The sequence below is a fragment of the Staurois parvus genome, unplaced genomic scaffold (assembly GCF_062004578.1).
Source record: "Staurois parvus isolate SC_StPar_1 unplaced genomic scaffold, SC_StPar_1.0 ptg000257l, whole genome shotgun sequence".
Lineage (NCBI taxonomy): Eukaryota > Metazoa > Chordata > Amphibia > Anura > Ranidae > Staurois > Staurois parvus.
Genome location: NW_028318053.1, coordinates 1,015,697 through 1,034,205, shown reverse-complemented (window position 1 = coordinate 1,034,205; position 18,509 = coordinate 1,015,697). Strand labels below are relative to the sequence as shown.

The 18,509-nt window shown below is 40.1% G+C and overlaps 1 protein-coding gene across 1 annotated transcript in view; it reads left to right on the top strand.

Moving 5' to 3' along the window:
- Positions 1-18,509, top strand: part of GALNT4 (polypeptide N-acetylgalactosaminyltransferase 4) — a 189,517-nt gene that overhangs the window by 118,205 nt on the left and 52,803 nt on the right. Inside the window, exons 6-8 of the mRNA XM_089681040.1 lie at positions 9,438-9,555; positions 14,132-14,308; positions 18,114-18,245. Of these exons, the coding sequence (XP_089537166.1) occupies positions 9,438-9,555; positions 14,132-14,308; positions 18,114-18,245 (427 nt within the window). The remainder of the gene's footprint in view (positions 1-9,437; positions 9,556-14,131; positions 14,309-18,113; positions 18,246-18,509) is intronic.

The window sequence follows — 18,509 nt, the reverse complement described above, 5'->3', positions numbered from 1 at the left end:
TCCAATCAACTTTGCTGCATTTGGCTGAATCTGGGCTGACAGTATATCTCTAAACACTGCAGAATTCATCCGGCTGCTTCTGTCTCTTGTCATGTCATTAATAAACCCCAATGACCCAGTACCACTGGAAGCCATGCATGCCCATGCCATCACACTGCCTTCACCATGGTTAACAGATGACGTTGTGTGCTTTGGATCATGAGCTGTTCCAAGCCCTCTCCACACTTTTTTCTTCCCGTCATTCTGTTACAGATAAATCTTAGTTTCATCTGTCCAAAGAATGCTTTTCAAGAACTGGTCTGGCTGTTTTAGCTGTTTTTTTTGGCAAAGTCTAATCCGGCTTTTCTATTCTTCAGGCTTATGAATGCTTTGCACCTTGTGGTGAGCCCTCTATATTTGCTCTTGTGAAGTCTTCTTTTGAATGTAGACTTTGACAATGATGCGATCACCTCCTGGAGAGTGTCCTTCACTTGCCTGGATGTTGTGAATGGGTTTTTCTTTACCGTAGAAAGGATCCTGCATTCACCCACCACTGTTGTCTTCTGTGGACGTCCATGCCTCTTCATGTTGGTAATAAGCTCACCAGTGCGTTCTTTCCTCAGAATGTACCAAACTGTTGATTTGGCCACTCCTAATATTGCTGCTATCTCTCTGATGGATTTGTTTCATTTTTGAAACCTACATTTTTGAAAAAGCCTGTTTCACTTGCATGGGCAGCTCCTTTGAACGCATGATGTAGGTTCACAGCAATAGATTCCAAATGCAAATACCACACTTAGAATCAATTCCAGACCTTTTACCTGCTTAATTGATGAAGAAATAATGAAGCCACACCTGGCCATGAAACAACTTTTGATTCAGTTGTCCAATTACTTTTAGTGCCTTGAAAAAGGGGGGATGGCTACTCTTACTGTAATTCCTAAACCTTTCCTCCAATGTGGATGTACATACCCTCAAATTAAACCTGAGAGTGTGCACTTTCAGCCGATATCCATTATAGAACTATAGCCTGAATATGTTTTGGTAAATACTTGAAAAAAAAACTAAAATTGTGCTGGTGTCCAAATATATATGGACCTAACTGTAGTTGGCCCAATGGACAAATAAGTATTTGTGAGGTTTGCACACTCTAGAAAAAATAGGAATAAATGTCTTTGTGATCTGTGATGGAGATGAGGCATGCAGATACCTTTTTTTATTTTAAGAAGGCTCTACTGTGCTTCCAAAAAACAAAAACATGTATAATCCTGTTTCAGAGCTAAAGGAAACGTAGGTATCTAGATACCTGTGTCTTCCCATTGTGTCTTGGGGGTACCAAATTTCACTCCCTGTAGGCTGTGGGGAGTAGGAAGATGCAAGCATCCTTACCTGGAGAGCAAAGATCAGCAGTTATTACTTGTCCTGCATGCTAAAGCAGGTGTTTGCTGGTGTCTGTTGTGTGTCAGTGGTGGGGGATGGTGCCTTGTTACAATGCAGGGAACGGTTTCATCTTTTTTTATGTTTTTGAAGTGTCACAAAATAGCATTCAATTAATTTCTTTGTGATGTGGCTTGAGGTGGGGATACAAAAATAGTCTACATTTTTACACAACACACTACAACCCCCCTTGAGCAAATAATCTGGTGTGAAGAAGACACCTAGAAAAAATTTGTTTTTTCTAGGTGCTCTGGTGTTGAGCCTAATCAGAGTAACTAAACTGAAATGATGTGAATGACCCCTTATACATATGTACTTTTAATAGGCTAATTATAGTTACCTTTTTGTGGCATTAAAATTATTCTGAAAGTCACCCTTCCAGTTTTACTGGTTATGTGGCCAATTGCTGAGTTGTGCTAAAAATTTCATTCAGGCTATTAGTTCATAGAGATACCACTCCTTTGCAAATAATCCTAAGAAGGATTTTAATTCCATTGCTTCAGTACTACAATGTTTGGTGAGTAATGACAAATGTATTAGGCTAATGTACAGTCATTGTGGTCTTTACTGTAATTATAGCTGTTTTTTTTTTTCCCTTAAAGTGTTAATAACCTACAACAGTACAATCAGTCTCTATATGCAGTAAAGCATGCTTGTTATACTCACTGTGGAACCTAAGGAGTTAATCCTCTGCAATCTGCAAAAAGGCCGTTTTTGATCCTTTCTTCTCTGCTCCTCCCTTTTGTTTAAATGTCTTGTTTCTGAGAGCATGTAATTGGCACAGGGACAATCTGCACTCTCCAGGCAGAGGTCAAGGGTTTTGCATCCTCCTAGAGCAGAAAGAAAACTCCAAGCTTTAACCAGTGCTCTACTGAAAACTGATAGCAGTCACAAGACTGCTCTAACTGCTGATGAAAAAGGTATTAGTTTTGTATTTACTAAAATAATTGCACTTCCATGTTCTGTGTACTGTGGAAGACCAGATAAAGAGAATACAGGGTCCTGGGTTTAGTAACACTTTACGAATCACTTTTAAATTTAGTTTGCTCAGTGTCACAAATCATGAGAAGTAAGAATCCATATCACTGGTTAGCGAAAATAAATAATATTCAGTCTTCCGTGTTTAACAATTAACAATCGCAGCTGTTGTGCTTGCATACAAATTAAATTTTAGTATTTTCGCATTTGGGGTCCATGTGCACTAGGCGGCTAAAAAAAATATGCTCATAGTGGCTCATATCACCCAAGAGTTTTAGCATTTCTTTGGGGTTTTGCTTTTAAAAGCATTTTTTTCCAAAACATTCCCCTCTCCTCATTTTTCACTATGATCAATATACACTTGAAAATGCTAAACGCCACACTTATGCACATTTAGCCATGTTTATTTGCATCAGGCATTTTTGCTGCCTGAAAGCTCCTCTCAAAAACACACTTGTGTTTATTTAAATTTTTTTTCCCCCAGTCTGAAAAACCTCCTTGGCGAATATGCCTGTAAACACCCAAATGTGCATGGACAATAGGCTAACATAGAGTTGTTTATGCAGGCTGAAGAAAAAACACAGCCTGTATAAGTATAAAGAAAAGGACCCCCTGAATTGCTTGGGACCTTGAAGGCATAGATACATAGATTGAATTAAAAATGTGAAATCTTTATTTTGTCAAATTTACACACACAGAAATTATGACGTAACATGCCATCTGTGATTATATTGTGACATCACCATCAAGGCTATTTGCTTGGTAACAATGCTTTGTATAACCATACACGATAAACCATTTGTGATCATATTAGAACATCCATTTTGGGGGGCCCTGGGTACCCGAGACTCGCCGGTTCCCTGGCTCGTGAGGTGGCGGCAGACTGAAGCCTTGGTTTTAACTTTGGTTGAAGATTGATTCATGTCTTCTCACTCTTCTATATTGTGAGTACAGAGACTGGGAATCACAAAATGTATTGCCAATTGACTTAAGTAACGCTCTAAACAAATATATTTTAAATTTTGTAGATCATATCACCCTTATGCAGAGTTCTCTTTTCCCTGAGGAAGGAGTGAAATCACTCCGAAACGCGTTGGATCTATGTAAATTGTTCCTGCAATTCTTTCAAAATAATGTTTTGACGGTGATGTTCTAATATGATCAGAAATGGTTTATTGTATATGGTTATACATTTGTTGTTACCAAACAAATAGCCTTGATGGTGATGTCCCAATATCACAGAAAAGGAAGGCCGGCCCTGGGTTTGTGCACCCAAACCGATTTGCCAAGTTGGGTGAAGATGTGGGGGTGGCAAGCTCTTGGGTAGCAGCCCTGGATGTCACTGCTATCCCTAACAGCCAGAAGGGCAGATCATCTGGGAGGGGTGGTGAGGGTAGTGCCAGAAGGCCTAGACAGCTGGTGGTAGTAGGGGATTCTATAATCAGAAGGACTGATAGAATAATTTGTCGCCAGGATTGCCTCAACCGAATGGTTTGCTGTCTCCCTGGTGCCAGGATTCGGCATGTGGTGGACCAGGTTGATAATTACTGGGAGTTCATGTTGGAACCAATGACAGAATACATGGAGGTGGAGGCTCCTTAAGAATTAATTTAAAGAACTAGGCTGCAAGTTGAAGGGAAGGACCTCCAAGGTGATATTCTCTGAAATATTACCTGTTCCATGCGCAACTCAGGAAAGACGGGGAGATTAGAGAACCCAATGCATGGCTGAAGACCTGGTGTATGAGGGAAGGGTTTCTAGAGTACTGGGCTGACTTTTAATAGGGGTGCAACATACAGTCAGGTCCATAAATATTGGGACATCGACACAATTCTAACATTTTTGGCTCTATACACCACCACAATGGATTTGAAATGAAACGAACAAGATGTGCTTTAACTGCAGACTGTCAGCTTTAATTTGAGGGTATTTACATCCATATCAGGTGAACGGTGTAGGAATTACAACAGTTTGCATATGTGCCTCCCACTTCTTAAGGGACCAAAAGTAATGGGACAGAATAATAATCATAAATCAAACTTTCACTTTTTAATACTTGGCTGCAAATCCTTTGCAGTCAATTACAGCCTGAAGTCTGAAACGCATAGACATCACCAGATGCTGGGTTTCATCCCTGGTGATGCTCTGTCAGGCCTCTACTGCAACTGTCTTCAGTTCCTGCTTGTTCTTGGGGCATTTTCCCTTCAGTTTTGTCTTCAGCAAGTGAAATGCATGCTCAATCGGATTCAGGTCAGGTGATTGACTTGGCCATTGCATAACATTCCACTTCTTTCCCTTAAAAAACTCTTTGGTTGCTTTTGCAGTATGCTTTGGGTCATTGTCCATCTGCACTGTGAAGCGGCGTCCAATGAGTTGTGAAGCATTTGGCTGAATATGAGCAGATAATATTGCCCGAAACACTTCAGAATTCATCCTGCTGCTTTTGTCAGCAGTCACATCATCAATAAATACAAGAGAACCAGTTCCATTGGCAGCCATACATGCCCATGCCATGACACTACCACCACCATGCTTCACTGATGCGGTGGTATGCTTAGGATCATGAGCAGTTCCTTTCCTTCTCCATACTCTTCTCTTCCCATCACTCTGGTACAAGTTGATCTTGGTCTCACCTGTCCATAGGATGTTGTTCAAGAACTGTGAAGGCTTTTTTAGATGTCGTTTGGCAAACTCTAATCTGGCCTTCCTGTTTTTGAGGCTCACCAATGGTTTCCATCTTGTGGTGAACCCTCTGTATTCACTCTGGTGAAGTCTTCTCTTGATTGTTGACTTTAACACACATACACCTACCTCCTGGAGAGTGTTCTTGATCTGGCCAGCTGTTGTGAAGGGTGTTTTCTTCACCAGGGAAAGAATTCTTCGGTCATCCACCACAGTTGTTTTCCGTGGTCTTCCGGGTCTTTTGGTGTTGCTGAGCTCACCGGTGCATTCCTTCTTTTTAAGAATGTTCCAAACAGTTGTTTTGGCCATGCCTAATGTTTTTGCTATCTCTCGGATGGGTTTGTTTTGTTTTTTCAGCCTAATGATGGCTTGCTTCACTGATACTGACAGCTTATTGGATCTCATCTTGAGAGTTGACAGCAACAGATTCCAAATGCAAATCGTACACTTGAAATTAACTCTGGACCTTTTATCTGCTCATTGTAATTGGGATAATGAGAGAATAACACACACCTGGCCATGGAACAGCTGAGAAGCCAATTGTCCCATTACTTTTGGTCCCTTAAGAAGTGGGAGGCACATATTCAAACTGTTGTAATTCCTACACCGTTCACCTGATTTGGATGTAAATACCCTCAAATTAAAGCTGACAGTCTGCAGTTAAAGCACATCTTGTTCGTTTCATTTCAAATCCATTGTGGTGGTGTATAGAGCCAAAAATGTTAGAATTGTGTCGATGTCCCAATATTTATGGACCTGACTGTATATGCTAGAGATGGTTTGTACCTAAATGGAAGGGGGTCTGCTGTGCTAGGGTAGAGGTTTATGGGAAAGCTGGAGGAGAATTTAAACTAGGATCGAGGAGGGTGGGAGAATTAGATTATAACGGGGTAGACAGATCAGACAGGGGTCAGTACTTATTGGTGGGTGGAATGGGGAAAGTTGGGGGGGAGGCTATGGCAGATAAGAAGGTTCCCATGTTACCAACCAGTGGAATTGGTACCATTTGTATGAAAATAAAAAATATGCAAAATACGTGTGAACAAGGTATCAATGCATTAAAGTGTTCACCAATGCCAGAAGTCTGCCAAGCAAAATAGGTGATTTGGAAGCTTTGGTGCATGAAGAGAACTATGATTTAATTGGTATTGCTGAATCTTGGCTTCATTCTTCACATGACTGGGCCATTAATATTCCTGGCTATGTTCTCTTTTGGAGGGACAGGGTAAATAGGAAAGGTGGTGGTGTCTGTCTCTATGTGAGAAGTGATCTCAGAGCAAGTGTGAAAGAGGACCTAGCTGATGGAGAGTGTGATGAGGCTGAAGTATTATGGGTAGAACTGCACATGGGGGTGCCATACTACAAAGGTAATCATTGGAGTTTGTTATAGGCCTCCCAGTGTTAATGAGGAGGTGGAGACTTGGCTCCTTGCACAGATCGAAAGCGCTGCAAGGGCTGGGACAATGATAATAATGGGGGATTTTAACTACCCAGAAATTGACTAGAGTAATGGTACTGCAGCAACAGTTAAAGGACAAACATTTTAAAACCTACTACAGGACAATTTTATGGTACAGTTCATAGAGGCCCCTACTAGGAATGATGTTCTGCTGGACCTGATGATCTCAAACCATGCAGAGCTTATTATGAATGTCCATATAAAAGAACATCTGGGTAGCAGTGACCATAACAACATGATTTAATTTATTGTTTGCTGTAAACGGCAAGTACATATGGAAAAAATCCGCTCAATTTTAAGAGCGCTAATTTTACAAGGCAGAGAGCTGCTCTCCAAGACTTAGACTGGGAGGGAATATTGGCACCAATGAACACAACACAGAAATGGGAGTTCTTCAAAAAGACTGTATGTGAACACACTGCAAAATATATTCCCATGGGCAACAAGTTTAAAAGGCTAAAAATCAAACCTATGTTGCTTATGGCCAAAGTTAAAAAAGCTATAGATAATAAGAAAAGAGCATTTATTAAATATAAAAATGAAGGAACGCTATCATCGTTTAAACATTACAAAGAATATAACAGAATATGCAAAAAGGAAATAAAGGCTGCAAAAATTTAAAACGAACGACAGATTGCAAAAGATAGCAGGACCAACCCCAAAAAATTCTTCAAATATATTAATAGTATAAAAGTCTGGTCCAAGCATGTAGGCCCTTTACAAAATAATCTAGAGTGGTTGACAAGGGACAAAGAGAAAGCAAATTTATTAAATACCTTCTTCAGCTCTGTGTATACAAAGGAGCATGGTGGAGCTCTTGTCCATAATGGGAATGGTATTGACACAGCTCCAGATGATCCACATTGGCTCACAATTGTTATGATCCAAAAATATTTAGGTGAATAAAGCACTTGGACTGGATGGCATACACCCACGGGTCCTTAAAGAATTGAGCTCTGTCATTTCAAAGCCATTGTTTCTAATTTTTAGGGATTCTTTAATGACTGGCATAGTACCACTGGATTCATGTAAGGCCAATTTGCCAATATTTAAAAAGGGGTCAAAATCTTTACAGGTAATTATAGACCTGTTTGTTTAACTTCTATAGTTGGGAAGATACTGGAGAGTTTAAAAAAGACCACATAGATGAGTTCTTGCTGTAAAAAAATATTTTAAGCAACAGACAGCATGGATTCATGAAAGACAGAAGTTTTCAAACAAATCTGATTTCTTTTTATGAGGAGGTGAGCAAAACCGTGGACGTGGTATACTTGGATTTTACAAAAGCGTTTGACACAGTTCCCCACACACAGCTAATGTGTAAGGTAAAGTCTACGGGCTTGGGAAAATCGTTTGTAAATGGCTAGAAAACTGGCTAAAAGATCGTATTCAAAGAGTAGTGGTTAATGATTCATACTCCTGAATGGTCTAGGGTTGTCAGTGGTGTACCCTAAGGTTCAGTGTTGGGACCCTTACTTTTTAATATATTTATAAACAATATAGGGTTTTGGATTAAAAATTTCAGTCTTTGCAGATGACACCAAGCTGTGCTGTGGAATATAAGGGGTAAATGTGAGCGCAATCCAATTTTGACCAAAAAAAACTGCTAGCATAAAAGGTAATACCTCAACACCTCAAGATAATAAATATGGATAAATATGCAGCGCTAAAAAACATGTAGACTAAATAAGTAAAAGTGTAAACCAGTAATAATAAGGAAGCGTTGATATTGGCGTTAAAATTAGTGCAGCAATAACACGTCTATGAGTGACGTGACTACAATCCCATAACAGTAATAGTCCAAAAATGGTGATGTCCGTAAAATGCGGTAATTAGTGCTTCGTGACATTCAATATAGGTGCCAGAATCTGGTAAAGTGATGCACTTACCAGAAGTACATATACTATGCGCCTTATATGTATAGCCTTAATGGTGGGGTCATCGGGATCTGGTCTATGGCTGCAGGGTCATCAGGCTCAGTGGTGGACACTCAAGATGATGGCTCACACTCAAGGGTCTCACTCCGCTCACAGACTCATCTAGCAACAATAGAATACTGGCTCCTCTCTCCCAAAATGGCTCCACCTTATAAGGCTCGCAGCAATCAAGCCAAAGGACAAAAATGGTTCTTCACGATGGTCAGGAACAAACATTTGTTTGTGTGCCCCCCCCCCCCCAAATCCTTACCTGAGCCCCCTATGATCCACAATAACCTCGGCTGTATGGGAACTCGCCCTCTTCATTGGCTGAAACAAAAGCTGGAGCCCATTGGCTCCGGCTGCTGTCAATTACAGCCAGTGAGCCCATGAAGAGAGAGTGAGGGGGGACGGGGCTGAGCTATAGTTCTATATGTCTTATGGATGCATAGAGCAGCAGCTCAGGAGCATGCAGCAGTGCTCCCATGGCAAGCCTCTTTCTCTGGGGGCACTGCTTGAGGGGGAGGGGCCAGGAGCACTGGCGGGGACCCGTAAAGAAGAGGATCGGCGCTGCTCTTTGCAAAACTACTGTACAGAGAAGATAAATATGTGTGTTATGTAAAAAAAAAAAAAGCTTTAATATCACTTCAAACATTAAAAGCACTCTCATGGGAGTACTGCGTTGTCTGATATTTATATTTGCTGTATACTGGTTAATTTGTATATCAATTTGTGCTTTTTTTTAAACTTAGTCTATATTATCCTTATTTCAGTATAGCAATGACTGAAGCAAAATTGGCACTCAAATTAGACTCACAGATAATAACTCAAATAATTTTATGCTTGGTAAAGTGGAGCCCACCACTTCAAACTAAACGGGAAAGGACTGCCTACATAAGAGTCATAGTGAGGTATGACTCAAATGTTTATGTCTTATTTTTAAACCTGCTACTGATATTTACAGGAAATTAACATTTTAATTCTAGATCTCCTACCATGGCTGGTGGATTGTTTGCCGTAAGTAAGAAATATTTTGAATACCTTGGAACTTATGACATGGGGATGGAAGTTTGGGGAGGAGAAAACTTGGAACTTTCATTTAGAGTGAGTATAAATTAAATTGTAATGACTTTATACTATGTAACATGTTTCATGCAATATTTCATTGGAGTTGCTTTTATTGCACTGCCCTGTTTGGGCATATTTCACCTTTTATCTTTCTTGGTGACCAGATAGAAAGCAAAGTTGTTGTTTTTTTCTCCTAGTGCTTTTTCAAGAATTTTCTCCACACAGAAATGAGATGAGGATTCTCCTCCAAGAGAAGAGAATTCTTCTCCAAGAGAAGAGAAAGCAGGCAACTAAAAATACCTACTACTTAGAATATAAACTTGGGCTGAGGGGGCAACTTTAAAGCAAATGTGTTTGCCTATTAAATTATATATACTGATACATCAGCATGGACTTCTAGGTGCCTGCACATCAGATTTATCCACTGTATTAATGCCTCAAAAACTGAGATCTCTGCTATGGAAACATTTACCATTTTTCTTGGTAGCTGCCGCTGGCCCACCTCCCTCTGCACCTTACTGCAGGCCCTCACTCTTTGGCAGCCTTGTTGACTTGTAGTAAAGGTCAAGAGGCAGTGGGGTAGGACGGGTCCAGTGATGGTAACAGATCACCCCTGCTTAGGATTTTCATAGGGGATTAAAACTGGCATGTAAGCACCTGGCGGTCCCTGCTGAATATGTTTCAGATAAAAAATGAAGGCTGGTGACATGGTCACTAATGTTTAGTTGTACAATTTAAAAAAATTTTTGCAGCAGGGAATAATTTATGCATTTTTTTAAATTATTTATGAGCAAAGTAAGTAAGCTTTTGGTGCTCTGCACATACTTTCTTGCTGTCTGCCTTAGCTTTTTGACATGACAGAGGCAGGCTGTCTTGGGAGCTACACAAAGAAACAAGTTCTAGAGCAGAAGCTCCATTTTTTTTCTTCTTCCTACCGTATGTGCAGTTCCAGCACAACAGAAGCTCATAAAAAATAAAGGGACTCTGGGGATGCTCTTTATTCATAGCAGAGGAAGATCAGCTTTGCTTCCATGGTTCCCCCCTCCTTAGAAGCAAGTGGCCAACCAAGTGACAACTTGGATAGCTGTGTAACTGAGCAGAGCAGCAGAGCTTAATACAGTGCAATGATCCAAATTAGTGTAAGTAATAATGAAAAAAGACTAATAATTTAACATGAATATTAGTCTTGTTGCGGAAACAGTAGTGTGCTGACAGGTATGGAACACAAACTCCTCCAATCCAAATGCATCTCCGCATAACCCAGTTCTTCCAGAGAGATACATTTATTGAATCCAGCAATAGATGACAGAGTAAAGACTCTTCACTGTGTTCTGTGCAAGAGGCAAATGCCTTTCCTTTCGTATTTGAGGCCAACCTGTTTATAAATTTAAATGCAAGTTTTCCAGTTAAACGTGAAAAGTCAGGGGACATTTTAAAGTTGGCTATTTATAAATCTACAAGGGTTATCAAATACAGGTTGGTTATTTAAATGATGGTAAATAGACTTGAAGGGGTCTTAAATATTAATGGGGTGATGTAAATGTTTCTGTCCTTGTTTATGGAAAATAGCATTTCAAAGGGGTAAATAGTTTACCTAGTTAAGAGTGTTAATGCAATTTGGCCATAAACAATACAAGAAGTATATAATGGTGGTAAATAGACTTGAGAGGTATTAAATATTCACAGGGTACTTGTTTATGGTAAATAGCATTTCAAAGGTGCAGCTTGTTTATCTATGCAAGCATGGTAAAGAATGCAATTTTGCCTTGAACAATACAGGAAACATCTGAACACCTTCAAATGAAATTTATTCATGCAGCTGTTCTAGGCCAAGGATCCTTGTTTGTCATGCGTAAGATCAAAATTGCTGGTATAATCAACCAATTGGGATTGCTCTACATCCTTGTCAATGGGGAAATGTGTATATTAGAGAAGAATGACTTGGTGATTTGGCTGAGTTATGACAAGAAAACTGGGTACCCTGGTAGCTTTTGATTATTATATTGTTTTGCAAGTACAAAACTGTATTGGACTTTTATCTATTGCTGAATCCAATAAACGTGACTCTTCCCAGAAGAACCACGTTGCTGCGGAGATTTATTTGTATTGGAGGAGCTTGTGTTCTATACCTGTTGATGCACTCCTGTTTACTCAAAAACACTAATAATTATTCTTAATAATTAGCTATCATTATCCGTGGATGCAGAGAAGGCTTTTGATAGGCTGGACTGGGGGTTCATGTTAGACACGCTGGAAGTTTTGGGGATAGGTCCCAAAATGAGGGAAAGGATCTGGAAGTTATATAGTCAACCCTCTGCTGCAGTAAAGGTTAATGGATGGAGCATTATCGGATTTTTTTATAATTGTATAGCCATAAAAAGGGATCCGGATGGGAGAGACAGAGCATAAGGTAGCAGCGTATGCTGATGACATTCTATTCTATGTGGTAAACCCCAGGTTGACATTGCCCAACTTAATGAAAATAATGAAAGATTACGGAGAACTGTTAAACTTAAAAATGAATCCAACCAAGATCTTAAACATTCACGTTCCAAAATCTGAGGAGAAAGTTTTACAAAGAGAATTTCCCTTTTATGGAAGGAAAGAAAATTAAAATACCCGGGAATAAACTTAACCTCATCCTTAAAGAACCTATATAAAGCAAAGTATATCCCATTAATGAATGAGATAAAGGATGAATTAAGGAAACTAGTGGTAGGATCCCTATCTTGGATAGGACGAATACATTTAATAAAAATGATTGTTACAAAAATTCTGTATAAATTCCACATGTTGGCTATACAGCTTCAAGGAATGTACTTTAAAATAATAAAAAAAATGGGAACAAGGTATATTTGGGGGAATAAAAAAACGAGAATAAGTTACGAAGTGCTACGCAGAGATAAGGAAAATGGGGGTTTAGGTGTACCAGATTTTAAGAGATATTATTATTCAGTATTATTATCACGTATTTTTGATTGGACATAGAATGCACTTGGGAAAAGTTGGGTAAACATAAAATGCACTAAGTGAGACATAATTGAGTATGATGGTGTGGTTGCCACCTCAATATCGTGGGCTGGCAGAAAGCACGAGCACTTATACACAAAATGTATTAAAAACTTGGGATATAGTTCACAAACAAATGGGATGGGAAGTTAACTGAATGTTGATGCCGATTGTGACTACAGATTTCTTTCCACCTGGGAATGAAAACATTTCGGGTAATTGGATAAGAAAGGGAGATACACAATTAAAAAAAAAATAGCCATTATAATTATATAGTTACAACAGGCATTACGCTCATCGCTGCCCCAATCTGAGACTGACAACTGGTGTGTGCATGTAGAGCAGCTGGGTACTGACATTGGTCTGTCACTCCAGAAGTTGCAGATCCCTGCTATTTTAACTTGTTTAGAACATAAACTGTGTAGAGTCCTTTTAGAACATGTTATTCCCTATTCCCTGATGCAAATGTTTAACTAAAAAGTGATGACTGAAAACTGGGAAAAAAAAAAAAAGTGAAGTAAAACTTGTATTAATTTTGAATGGTATAAGTGGCACTTTGGTGGTTATTGATTTTCCCTTTTCTGCTTTACAATATCATAATTTGAATCAAGCAATTTTGGGGGCTGGTAGTACTTGAGGTACTCCTAAATTTGTTAACTGCCATTGACATCCCCAGTGACACTAAAACCGCGATCAGTGCTAATAAGAAGCACTGACACTGTACTAATGACACTGGGCAGGAAGGGGTTACAATCTGGGGCGATCAAAGGGTTAACTGTGTGCTGTGTGTGTTTTACTGTGTGCTTTGTGCTGTTTTTTACTAGGGAGACATGCTGTTTTGCATCTCTCTGCTGTGCATAGAGATGCAAAACAGCATGTCCATGCTGACAGGAGAGAGACCTGTGTTTAAACAAAGGTCTCTCCCGTCAGCTTTCCTCGTGTATCGTCGAGTCCTGATGATTGACATCTCTAGCCGCCAATAGCGGTGCGGGTAGGGAAGTGTGCCGCACCCTACCCAGAAATGCAAATCACGCGCGCGTGTGTGTGTGTATATATATATATATATACACGTGATTTTGCGCAGCCCTGCCGCTCTGTAGCAGTACTTCTGCTATAGAGCAGAGGGAAAGTGGTTAAAGGATCAGTTCACCTTTTACACTGCTAAGTGAGGCCTAGTTATTACTGCTTACCTCCACCATCACAGAAGTGAGCACTTTCTCTGAATCAAATCCCATCACATGATGTTTCTCTCCCGTGATGCAGTAGCACGAAGCTCAGCTTTTGAGACCTCAGTCCTGTGATGGTGGGGGCGTGCAGTAATGACTAGGCTTAGTAACGTCTCGGGAGTATTCTAGTCAGGCTTCATAAGGTGGCCTACACCTATAGTAAGTGCAGTATTCAACTTTAGCCAGAGCTGCCCAGTTTTTTTTTTTTTTCTATAGACACCCTTTATCTGCTTAGGCAGTTTTTTGGTAGAGGTGAACTAACCCATTAACAAAGAGCATTTACCCTTCTCAGCAAGTGCATATTGCAACTTTACACATGTCCAAGTTTAGTAGATATAATAAAATCAGTAATTTTATTCCGCTTTCATTCATGACAGGTATGGCAGTGTGGTGGTACATTAGAAATTCACCCATGTTCCCATGTTGGACATGTCTTTCCCAAGAAGGCTCCTTATGCAAGGCCAAACTTCCTACAGAACACAGCTCGTGCTGCTGAGGTGTGGATGGACCATTATAAGGAACATTTTTATAACCGAAACCCACCTGCCAGAAAGGTATGTGTGAATCAAGGTGCAGGCTTATTTCCTACAATTAATTTAAAAAAATGTCTTGCGCTGCTTACAGCATTAATTCAAGTACATAAATAAATCCATAAATGTGCAAATAATTCATAGCAATATTAAAATAATAACTTCGTGACAAATTAGATGATTGTGAACACATGAAACAATCATAACGTCCAACAGGCAAATTGGTGCGATAAAATCATGTTCAATCCATGCATCAAAAAAGTGAGATGTGCTTGAAATTTTCACCACTGTGCGTGCCACTCAAGGAAATATAAGCCTCTTATCAGAAGCTGAGACCTCTACAACAAGGTCTAACAGAGCTTTTTATAGGGCCCTATATTGAATGGATGGATCAGCACGTGGAGCTCCTATGGCCACCAGTCGTTGGTAAGAGCAGTATAGATCGCACTCGTAACCCTGCCGTCAGGTGCTGACCCAAATTGTGGAAGTATATCAATCAGCAGACTTGTGATAAAGTCAGTACTGGAGTTCTCTGGAGGATGGACCTAAGGTCTAAAAAGCTTGGAGGTGAGAATGAGCGCAGTCTGCTGTTTTCTGAGGGAAAAAAGGTATGTGTGTATTCTGGAAACACCATGTAAAAGAATTAAATTGTTACTTAATATGGTGTTTGTCCGCCTTAGGCATCCAAGACGGTTTGAATTCTCCTGGGAATTGACAAATATAAGTCTTGGATGATGAATAATGGAATCTGATACCACTCTTCATGCAAAAATCATTCCAGTTCTCGCAGAGGTGCCAAAGGCGGCGGAAAACAAGGCCGAACCTTGTTCTACAAAATTGACATAGTGGCCCTATGATATTGAGGTCCAGCAACTGCGGCACCCAGAGAATGTGCAAGACTTCTTCTGCATGTGCATCAAACCATGATTTGATAACACCAGTTAGGTGATTTGGAGCATTATCATCTTGGTAAACGGTGCTGTCTTTGGAAAACAATGTCTGCACCTTGAGATGCACGTTGTCAGACAAAATTTGTACATAGTTGCTAGCAGTGACTCACCCTTTCAAGGTGCTGATGGGGCCTGCAGAATACCAAGATATGGCTTCCCAAACCATGATTGCGCCCCATCTTTCTTTACTGTTGCCACAAGACATTCTTGGGAATGGGGTTCGCCACATATAAGCACGTCCAGTGGCTGGGAACAGTGTGGAGCTCTATTCATTGGACCATATTACAGTCTTCTGTAGATCCATTATTTATGGGTGTTGCACCTCTGTTTCCTCTTCTGAGCAATAATATCAGTGGTTTGGTTCTTGGTTTTTGTGGGCACGGGCTTTGGAAGACTGAGATTGAGCTCTGCAGTCACTTTTGCAGCAGTTTTCTTGTTCTGGGTCACAATCCTGCACAATGTCCTTTTTGTCTTTTTTGGTCAGTTGATGTTTTCCTGGAAACTGTATATGCCATCATAACCATTGATACTGTACCTCGCAAAATGGCAAATCAATTGGCAACTTCAGTCACAGAGGGACCAGCTAAGTATGCACTAACAGTTTGCCCTCTCTGCCCAGTAAGCTCTGACATGACTCATATCACTAGCAGTGCACGCAGTGAATGACGAAAGCGAGGTTTCCCACCAGTTAGCTAGGTGTCTCATTACACAGTGGAAGCAAAAGAACGTTATATCACTTTCGCTTTTCAAATATGTCATCACTTTCACACCTGCAAATCAGGTAGGGTTTCCATATTTTTTTTGTCTGACCTGTGTGTGTGTATGTATGTGTACACATTAGGACCACTTGACAAATCGTCCATAGTGCTCAGCATTGACACATTTCTCACTTCTTCAGGATAGGCATGTGAGCTTATTCACATTATTTGGTTCTAAGTTGCAAATGTATCTGAAGATATACACACAAACTCTACCATCACCCCAACAGGTCATAATAAAATATTATGGAACATATCCACATTTATGTATACATTGGGGTGGACCAATACCAGTTACCCCTTTTTTTTTTTTCCTTCATGCCTCCCTATTGCAATAGGTGCATACACAATGATCCCCAAATAATAGTGAGTCCCTATAAAATAATGGTTAGATTACTGGTTTCCCTTCCAGCAGGAAATCTCCTTAATATACCACATTTGCTCCTTTTTTTCCCCCTAATGTCTTTAGGTGATGCACACCTTCTCCGCTGCCCAACCAACGACCCTAGTACTGCCAGGCGGAAGTGCTAACCATTTAGCCACTGTGCTGCCCAACCAACGACCCTAGTACTGCCAGGCGGAAGTGCTAACCAACTATATGTATACCTTTGCTTGTACCCCTGACTCCATCCTTGCTGGAATAATTCCCCTGGCAGCTAGGGAAGGAATTCTGTTTCAGCAGTTCCACTCCAGAGCTGATATGACATACAAGGTGTGACAATTTAATTCCTGGAATGGACTGTAGTAAAAAAAAAAAATTGAATGAAATTTGAAGATTGCATTCTTTCTCATCTTCTATCAAGATTTGGGGCACTGTCTTTGTGGAAATCATTCTCCGTTAGAATCTGCCACACTGTTTCCCTGGTCATGTTCAATTCTTCTTCCATCATTCGCCCACTCAGTCTTTGATCTGAGCATAGGAGCGTTCTTTGTCCACATTTGCATTTGTCCTTTGCATTTTTGGCTGCTCACTTCTTTCTGCTCCTCCTTTAACCACTTGCCTACTGGGCACTTATACCTCCTACCTGCCCAGGCCAATTATCAGCTTTCAGCACTGTTGCACTATGAATGACAATCGCGCAGTCATGCAATATTATACCCATATGACATTTTTATCATTTTTTTCACACAAATAGAGCTTTCTTTTGGTGGTATTTAATCGCCACTGGGTGTTTTTCTTTTTTGCACTATAAACAAAAAATTTAAAAAAAAAGGTTTTTCTTTGTTTCTATTATAAAATTTTTCAAACAGATAATTTTTCTCCTTCACTGATGTGCGTTGATGAGGCTGCACTGATAGGCAGCACTGATGAGGCGGCACTGATGATGCTGCACTGATATGCAGCAATTATGGGCACTGACTGGTGGCACTGTTGGTGGGTACTGCTGGGAACTGATGGGGGTCACTGCTGGGTGGCACTGATGGGGGGGCACTGCTGGGCACTGATCATCAGTGCCGATCTGTTCTGACAGCTGCCAGTTATTGGCAGTACTTTCCTTTCGCTGTGACAGCGTGAGGAAAGTGCAGCCAATAACCGGCAACTGTATTTACCCGGTGATCTGCTGTGTCATTGGACGTAGCTGATCACTTGGTAAAAGGCTGCTGTGATTTGGCCTTTTACCACATCACGTGATCAGCTGTGTCCGCAACTGGTCTGCAACTCTGTTGAGTGCAAGTCAGAACATCGTGAATGGCTGTACAACTTACTACCATTGTGCTATGCCGTGGGCATTCCGGGAATTAAATTGTCACACAAGTAAATATATAACATTTGAATAATCCATTGAAAGAACAGGCACACTTTGCTAAGCCATTGGTAATAATGTATTTAGTTATTTTTTTAAAATCAGTAGATTTTTATTTCCCTACAACTTTCATATACCATTGTCTTCTGCTTTATAGTTTTTGGCTATATTTTTCCTTCTCCCTCTTTCTAATTTAATACTGTAGCTGTAATTCACAAGGGTTTATTTTTAGGCCTGCAACACAGTTACATTGACCTGTTTTTGCTTTGTACAACCTAGTGGATAAAGATTAAAACAGTATGAACTACATAAAAAAACTTTAAGAGCCATCTTGCAGTTTGTTAGTGAAAGCTTTTTTGTTTTTATTGTACTACAGGAAAAATATGGAGATATTTCTGAGCGTAAGCTACTCCGAGAGAGACTGCAGTGCAAGAGTTTTGATTGGTACTTGAGAAATGTTTTTCCAGAACTGCATGTGCCTGAAGACCGTCTTGGCTGGCATGGGGCGGTAGGTATTCTTTGATAGTTGTTTCATTCAGGTACAACATATAATAACCACTTCAGCCCCAGAAGGTTTTTCCCCCTTTCTGATCAGGCCATTTTTTTATTTGGCACTGAACTATTTCAACTGGTAATTGTGCGGTCATGCAACACTGTACTCAAATAAAATGAATGTCCTTTTTTTTTTTACACAAAACCCCATGGTATTTGATCATCACTGGGTTTTTTTATTTTTTGTGATTCAAAAATGTTTTTGTTTTTTTTTTTATAA